The sequence below is a fragment of the Artibeus jamaicensis genome, unplaced genomic scaffold (genome assembly GCF_021234435.1).
Source record: "Artibeus jamaicensis isolate MK-2021 breed Jamaican fruit bat unplaced genomic scaffold, CSHL_Jam_final scaffold_1689, whole genome shotgun sequence".
In the NCBI taxonomy this organism is placed as follows: Eukaryota; Metazoa; Chordata; class Mammalia; order Chiroptera; family Phyllostomidae; genus Artibeus; species Artibeus jamaicensis.
In genome coordinates, this window is record NW_026522029.1 from 7,994,935 (window position 1) to 8,003,541 (window position 8,607).

Genomic DNA, 8,607 nt, shown 5'->3' on the forward strand with positions numbered 1-8,607 from the left:
GACGCACACCTTTAATTTCAGAGCCCATCCATCGACACAGAAATGCTAATGCCTCCAGCAGCGGCTTTTATGGAACACCCGAAAGACCCCACGGAGCAATGCCCAACATGAACAGTAAAGAGCACCTACTATATGCCAGGGACCATGCTCATTCACAAATGATACTGGTCATGTAGAGAGTGGCTGTCTAGAACTACAACTTGAATTCATGCTTTCTGAAAGACTAGGTATTCAAACTGAAGCTCCAATGTGTAACTTTCCCCCTACATCTAAAAGCTGCTACCCCGGCCTCTGCAAATCTACAAACCCAAACAGGTTAACATGGAAACAGTAGCATGGGCCTGTCTGGCTTGGCTCAGTGGATTGAGTGCCAAAGGGTTGCCAGTTCAATTTCCAGTCAGAGCATGCGCCTGGGTTGTGGGCCAGGTCCCCCAGTTAGGGGCTGGCGAGAGGCAACCACACATTGTTGTTTCTCTCCCTCTGTCTCCCTCCCTTCCCCTCTCTAAAAACTCAAAAAAAAAAAAAAAAAAAAAAAAGGACCTAGAGAGTAGCGTGGGCACCCAGGACATCCTGGAGTTACAAAACTAGGTTACAGTAGCATGCCTCTGCTAAAGCAACTTTTTCTCAAAAATCAATTATTTTAAAAAGGAGAGTTCTGCTTACAGAAACCATTAGTCACGGGTATTTATCTCCAACAGATCCCTGGAAAATATGTACAGTGAAAAAATAGAGCTTGATTTATTGGTAATCTGATACTAGAGTACTTACCGGGTTTACTGCACCTCTAGAAGCCAACCTCTCAAACAACTTAAAACCAATCACGCTGAGTAAAATACATGACTGGACCTAAAAGCCACTTAAATCGAATGTGGGTTGAAAGAAACAGTAATTCCAGAAGCAGGTGTTTTTAGTTTGAAGAGACTGAAAAGACAAAACCAGCTCACCAGAACCAGACGTCTGCCCTGGTCTTTACAGTAAGTGTACCCAGCTCCGTACTTGAGCCTAAGACAACTCCATTCCCACCGCACTTCACCCCCAACAATTGTTCAGCAACGACCAACGTGGACTATATTGTCCACTATGCCTTTTGCCACAAACCGCAAGCAAGACTTCCTCAGCTCACACCATCTCCCCTTTATAAAAACAAGGGAAGGGGTTATAAAAGCTTTAAGAGAATAAAAATGATAGAAGGTGGAAAAGTATAGACAGCCTCGGCAACAAGCTCTCCTCCTTCCCCCTGAGAACTTGACACTGAGCTCCACCACACGCCGTCATGTTACTGGGTAAGCCAGGGTTCTTCCACTTTCCCAACAGTTCAAAATGCCCACTTTCCATCAAATGACAGGATCTTTCTGTGACTACTCTGGTCCAACCCCCGTGTTTATATTAATCATTCAAGCCACCCGGCTCTATCCCGTCCTAAAGCATCACCACGCTCCAATCTCGCAAAAGCCCTTGTACAAAACCCCAAACACTCTACCCCATCCTCCTGGCTACCAACACACTCCAACCCCTTGCAAAGCCTTCCCTAATATCCTTCCCTTCCTTTATGAGCTTTTCTTGTACATCTAACACAGTCTCAATGTCCTATTTCCCCACACCCCCAACCTCTCTTCGCTAAAAGCAAATTCCAGCACGGACAGAGTCACACCCTCCAGCCTAATTCCTACAACCTGAAAACCCCACCCCCTCAGCACGTCCTCCGAAGCCTCCCCACCCCAAGCCGTCACGCCCTCCACCCCTCCAGGGATCCTTTCCGCCAGCCCGGGTTGACTCCCCCAAGACCCCCAAGGGCCTAGGCCCTCCCGAAGGGGCCGGCAGCCCCGCCCCCAGGCCCTCACCGAGGAGCAGCAGCTTCACTTCTTTAGCCGCTTTCTCCCCGTCTTCACGCAAGTTGCGGTCGATCATCTTACTCCGCTCCACCGCCGCCTTGTCTTCGGCGCTCAACGTGCAGCCCATGGCGGCGGCGGGAGAAACGACCGGGCCCGGACTCACTCAAACACCGCGGGGACTGCGGGACGGCTGGCGGAGACAACGTCTACTGCTGGGCGGCGGCCCTCTCAGGTCCGGGAGCGCCCGGAGAAACCGGATATCCGGCGTTTGCGACACTTCCGGCAACGCCCCGTGGCCGTTCACGCTGAAACTTTTTTCGCTGGGGTAGTGGAGGTGCATACGGAAGCGGAAGTACCGGGAGGGGAACAGCTTAGCCTGGCGGGGAGAGGGGGGGAGTTCTGCGAGCTACTCAGGTGCCTTGAAACTCGCATCAAGGCTACTCGGCTTTTAGGCCTGTTTCCTATTTTGGGCTGTTATTTGGATTAATGTAGAAAAACCGGAGACTGGATTCATCAGTTTTCGGCGCCCTCCCAGAGTCACACGGCCCGCCTTTAGATGAGGGTTGGTGGGGGGATTCCCAATAAAAGCTCACAACCCGCACGGGAATTTCTGTTGGGACTTTCACACTGGCGAAACCCGGGGTCCCTGCCCAAGTGTAGGACTGGTTACTTGCTGATCTACTCAGCTATTATCCATGGGATGGCCACACTTCACATCTGAGATCCGTAAGACCCACCATGCCTAGGACTTTAGCGATCCCTTTCTGCCATCGCTGACCCCAGTCGCTGGTCCTTGTGCCGTTACGTGCAAATTTCTGTGGTCTGGACAGTTGCCCAGTTACTATGTTGTTGGCAAAGGGCCACTTGAAATTGCTGGCAGATACTACATGAAAGATAAGAGTGTAGTTCCAACATAAAATTCCCGTGCTGCCTTTCCCAATATAAGCCAGTTTTAGCACTCACAGGTAGTTCTGTGTTTGGGGCTTAGGACTCCCATCAAGATGAGTCAACCTCAGTGCCATACCCCCAAAACAAACCAGTGCAACCTATGAATCTCCTGAAATTTCCTGTTGCGGTCCCACACGAAAAGGGAAGTTCGAGTCAAATGTGACTTTCAGTTCGAGTATCACTTGAAAATTAATAAACCTCCTAGGAAAGCCTTCTTCATTCATAATCCTGGAGACCACTATGAAGATGACCCTACATTACTTTTCCTCCTAATAGCCCCATAAATCCTCTTCACCATATAGTCTAGGGAGGGGAACTCGTGTGGCCCCCAAGAACTTTTTCTGTGATTAAAAATGATTTCCCTGCCCTGGCTTGTGTAGCTCAGTGGATTGAGCAGGGGCCTGCAAACCAAAGAATTGCAGTTCAGTTTCCAGTCAGGGCACATGCCTGGGTTGCAGGCCAGTTCCCAGCAGGGGATGCATGAGAAGCAACCATACATTGATATTTCTCTCCCTCTCCCCTTCCCTTCTGAAGATAAATAAATAAAATCTGAATAAAATAGAATTATTTTTTTAAAATGATCTCACTAATAGAATACAGTATAAGCATCCAACAGAATGGTCTATATGGCAATGATTCCATAATTAGAAAGGTTTTGTAAGAGCCACCTTAAATGGCCTCAACCCGCACAACTTAATGCCAGCTTTTCAACGTTGGAAAAGACTCTTCCTGTTCATTCCTTAATGACTTAGAATAAAAAGGACTGCTTTCCCATAACAATACTTATGGGGGGGGGAGGGCAAGAGGAAAGGAAAGGAAACTAATATTGTTCAGTGCCTATTTGCCAGGTATGGCCAGGTGCTTCCACGAGTCATCCCGCAATCCTCACAACAGCCCTGTGAGGCAGGTGATGTCGCCCAGTTTGTTAGGGATGAGGAAATGGGCTCAGAGAAATGAACATCTTTCCCAAGTTCACGGAGTGAGTCAGTAGCTCTGTCCGACACCAAGATTTACCCGCGTCCCATCAAGCCACCGACAGCAGACGGTTTTCCTATGGGATTGAGTCACCCCAACAGCAGGGGGCAGGAGAGAGGAGCCGACCCACAGTCGTTCAACCTGCTGACCCTTCAGAAAGGACCAACTTTCACAGCCAAGGATTACCAATCGAACTTTACCAACCGATCCTGGTGACTAGAAAACGGCTGGAAGCTGGTCACGGCAGAAACTGCTGGGAAAGTTCTTAGCATAGTAGAAGAGGAATGTTTATTTCCTACACGACCCATTCAGGGAAAAATAAATGGCGAATGAACCAGCCTATGTCAAATTCTGTAATACATGCCAGTGAGCTCACAGTGTCAGGAAATTTCAGCCTGAATTAGAGTCATCCTTGTGCTTAAAGTTTCCTCTTTGATGTATGGGAAGGGCTCTAGGGCAAAGGCAGAGGCAAAGGCAAAATAAATTAATAAAATGGCTGCCAAAGTTGAATGCCTCCCCTACCCCACCCCCACCCCATACAGGCGCCTCTCCGTTTCAGCGGACTCATGCTGCCACCTAGTGGCAGTGCTTAGGTATTACAGGAAGATCAATGGCGTTTGGAAGAGTTTTTTTTCCCCTGCCTGTGAGATTCCGCCGTTATTTCATCTCAAAAGGGAAGAGAGTGGAGAACATGTTTGGCAATCACAGAAGACTGCCCTGGGTGTACATAGTATCTGAGGAATTTCCTCAGTGTAATGGGTGCTGCACTAGAGTACGTCTCGTGGCAGAAGACAAAAACGTGGATTTTTTCCTGGGTCTAAAAGGGGGAGAGCAATTTCATTGAATAACTTTTTTTCCATCTAGGGTTTCTTTTTACAACCCGCACATTTTCCACAATCTGCAGGAAACCTCCACGGCTGCAACAGTCTGAACTCTCGGAAGTTAGAACCAGAAACGTAGTCTGCGGTGTATTTTTCACACCGCTCTCTATTGCTTTCCCACATGTAAACACTCTGTAAATACAAGGTCAAACTAGACTACACACTCTTTGCAGACAGTGGTTCCCCATCGTCCATGTGGGGCCCAGAGAATATCGAGTATTTGACTGTGATGCACTGAATTGAACTGAAGGAGTCGATGTTGGTATTGGTATAACTTTTATAATAAAAATTATTTATTAGCTGTTCAAAGGGGAAACTATCCCACTCCCAGCAGGCCATCTTCCCCTTGGATGCTCAGCGAGCCGGGGATTTGTGCAACTACAGAGTGCACCACCCTCTCGGTCCTGCCTCAACCTTGCAGTGTTACCCGACTCAGCTGAGGGAGGTGGACGGACGAGTAGTCCCAGTAGACATCCTGTCCAGTGTGCAGTTTCCCCCCCTCCCTTGAAAACATTACCCCAACACCGACTAACACAGTTCCTACAGCGTTGGTCAGTGGGCACTGAGCCCCGCTCCTGTGGCCCATCTCCAACCCAGGGCTCCAGGTAGGAGAGAGATTGAAGTCTTTGTCACTGAAGCTAATTTTGAGATCTATGCATGGGAATAGGGAGGCGTTGGTTTGATGGACCATGAAAACCCCACCCAACCCGTTCCCAACCTGAGTCTCTGCACCCAGTTGTCCGGGGGGCTGGAGGTGGGTCATCGCCATGAGGGAAATCGGGGAGGCCAGTCCTAGAAAACAAAAAAGGTTTACAGTGTGGTCGGTGAGAGCCATCGCCTGGCCTCCCTGCGTCCAGCCACCTTAGCAATTCAAATGCTGACACCCACCCTCCGCCATCCAACCCCGAATCCTTCCACTTCTTCATCCTAAAAGGCAAAGAGAAAGAGCCACCCTGTCTCATTCTCGCCTCTGCTGAGATAAATCCCTGTGTGCGGGACAGAGGCGGGGCAACACAGCAGAAGGGCGGCTCCCGGAGGTGGGAGGGGTCGCTGCAGCCAGCCCTCCTCCTCCCTGCACCCCGCTTGCTCGTTCCCATTGCTTCTGTCCAAACCCAGGAAAGGACTATCTCCGGCTGGGCCTCTCGCTTTAACAAAACCTCAGGTCTAAAACTAGAAAGAGATCTGTTTACTCAGATCAAAACACTTTGCTGTAAGAGTCCTTTTCAAACTGAGCAAGGAGACAAGAGGACACTGCCCTGGACAATGACACGGAAAAACAAAATGTCCTAAAGGGTCCCCAGAGTAACGTCAAACCCAGCCCACTGCCCTATACCCTCCGACCCCTATGCTAGAGAGTTTCCTGCCTCCAGAAGCGTAGGAAGTTCCCTGCTTCAAAGACATCAGTCATCTCACCTTCGTGACCCTTTCCTCTCGTCACCATCTCACCAGGCTCCCTCCCCCAGTAGTCAAGGATCACAGCCATTTCCAAGGCTTTGGCCACATGTCCATCCTGTTGGCTCTGTTCTGGACCAGAAAACACTAAGTGTGCACAGACCCCAGCCCCCGCTACTGGGGAAGGCAGCCCTGCAAGGTGCTCCGTGCGGTCCTAACCCACCCCCAGTCCCTGCTCCCTTCGGGGGTCCAGCAGCCCGTCAGGATTCAGGTCGAGGTGAGGGGGCAGGACGGAGGTAGCTGTCTGACGTGATGATGTCACTGGTGAGCTGTTGCTCCAGGAGTTCGGAGGTCTCCTCAGCTATCTGGCCCGGAATTCGGAAGTCAACGGCCGCTAGCTCCTGCTTGGGGCTGGGGAGGGGTCGGGAAGCCCAGGACTCGGTGGAACAGCCTGTGCCCTGAAGGAACTGCAGGAAGTTCTCCTCGATGGAGCCCTCCCGGCTAGGCAGCCTCAGCTCCTCCTCCGGAGCCTGCTTGAAGAAGCAGACAAACTGCTTGCTGAGCTCCCCCCGGATCTGCCTATTGAGACATCCGTAGAAGAAAGGGTTGGAAGTGAAGCAGAAGTAGCCGATCCACGTCACCACGTTCTCCACCTGCCCAGTGGACATGGGCTGAGCACTCAGGGCCACGTAGAGGTGGAAAGAAAAGTAGGGCAACCAACAGAGCAGGAACTGTCCCCCCACCGCCAGGAGGACCACTGCGGCCTTCCCGCCCCCAAACGTCCGGTGCGGGGTGGTCTGGTGGGCCCCCGAGCTGGTGACCATGGTGGAGCGGCTGCTGAGAGACTCCGAGCGCTGCCGGGGCGTCTCCATCCACGTGGGCAGAGGTCCGTGCTGCATGGCGGCCACGCGGGCCACGCGGAACATGCTGCAGTAGACCACCAGGATGAGGAGCAGGGGCAACAGGAAGTACAGGACGGCGAAGACCACCACGAAAAGCTGGCAGTAGGCACTGCGGCTCCATTGGAGTGAGCAACCCGGGGGCAGGCTGGGAGCTCCCTCCTCCCGGGAGACCCTTCCCAGCACTGGCACGGAAGCCACGGCCAAGGCCTTCACCCACACACCCACCAGCACAGAGGTCACCAGCCCCAGCGTCATGCGCACCTCGTAGCGCATGGGGTGGACCACGTAGTAATAGCGCTCCACGTTGATGGCAGACACCGAGAGAATGGCCAGGCTGACGAAGCAGACGCTCAGGAACAAGTAGACGCGGCAGGCGACCTCTCCAAAGAGGTCGTGGTCAAAGAGGGCGGAGCTGGAGAGCATGGCCAGGGGCATGAGGGTCAGGGCGGCCAGCAGGTCCACCAGGCAGAGGTGGAAGACGAAGACAAATTTTCGGAGCGCCGGTGTCTTGGCGATGACGGCCATCACCGCGGCGTTGCCAGCCACCGCGGTCAGGTCCAGCAGGAGCATGAAGAAGAGGGCCACGGATTCCGAAGCCACGTCCCGCAGCTCCGCCTCGGGGACCCCACTGGCAGTGGAGGGACCGGGGATTTGAGGGGCCCTCCCCAGCATGGAAGAGTTCCCTGATGACTGGGGGATGGGCGAGGACTCCATGGGGCCGAAAGAGGACGCCCAGGGCACCTCCTGTCACAGGCCCATCCCCCATCCTAGTCCAGTGATCCTGGGATGGCAAGCCCAGGCCCAGGCTTCCCGGTGCTGGCGGGGCGGGCGCCTCCCGCCGGAGTCCCACGGGCAGGCTTTCGTGGGCAGCCTTGGAGGCTGGGTCGCTGGTCCGCAGCTCCCGGCCAGAAATGGAGGGCTCAGGAGCGCATCTCTCCGCGGGGAGGTGGCTCGGAGCGGGCCCTGGTGACCGTGACCACGTGGGAGACAGACGCGACGGACGCAGGAGCCTCGCACGTTCCCCAGTGCACTTGCCTACTGGCCTCGGGCTCCTTCCTCACTACGCTCTCTCCTCCAGCGCCCGGCCCAGACGCTTCGCCCCTTTCCACGGCGGTCGCTCAGCGAGTCTGAATCCTCTGCTCTCCTCTCTCAGGGTCCAGCTGAGCTCTGGGCAAGGCCCCGGTTTGAAAAGTCGTTGCTGTGAATTGCCTGACTTCTTGGCTTCTCCGAAGGGGGGCGCTGTTGAGGAAGAGCACGAGTTCTCGCTTCCAGTCCCAGGGCTGGGGCGTGCTCACTCGGGGACCCTTCGGAACTTCGGTGTTTTCATAAAGGCATCTGCAAATTGAAGGGAATGATACCTGCTTCACAACCATGTTCCCAGGATCCTGTGAGACTCACTAATAAGAACACGAATCGTAAGCAGTGACATGATGCCACGCCAGGCCCTATTCTAAGCATTCTGTGTATTAACCCATTTCAATGCTCACGCAGCCCTGACAGGCAGATGTGATTCTTATTCCCATTTTGCATTCGCTGAAATAGAGGCCTAGAGAGGGTAAGTAACTTACCAAAGGCCACACAGCTAGTAAGAGGCAAGGTCATGGTACCCCCTCAGGCAGCCTGGCTCCAGGGCGGGCACTGCAGCCCTCCGTGCCTTGCTGAGTTCAGGGATGCCCC

The 8,607-nt window shown here is 53.2% G+C and overlaps 2 protein-coding genes across 2 annotated transcripts in view; both read right to left on the bottom strand.

The window, feature by feature from the left end:
* The window catches only part of GNAI3 (G protein subunit alpha i3), a 36,334-nt gene extending 34,240 nt beyond the window's left edge, over window positions 1–2,094 (bottom strand). The window contains exon 1 of the mRNA XM_037152397.2: window positions 1,842–2,094. Coding sequence (XP_037008292.1) covers window positions 1,842–1,959 — 118 coding nt within the window. The 5' untranslated portion in view covers window positions 1,960–2,094. The remainder of the gene's footprint in view (window positions 1–1,841) is intronic.
* Window positions 2,095–6,288: 4,194 nt separating this feature from the next.
* On the bottom strand, window positions 6,289–7,659 carry GPR61 (G protein-coupled receptor 61). Its single transcript, XM_037152373.2, has one exon. The coding sequence runs from the start codon at window positions 7,642–7,644 to the stop codon at window positions 6,289–6,291; it is 1,356 nt and encodes a 451-aa protein (XP_037008268.2). The 5' UTR covers window positions 7,645–7,659.
* Between the last annotated feature and the right edge of the window lie 948 nt (window positions 7,660–8,607).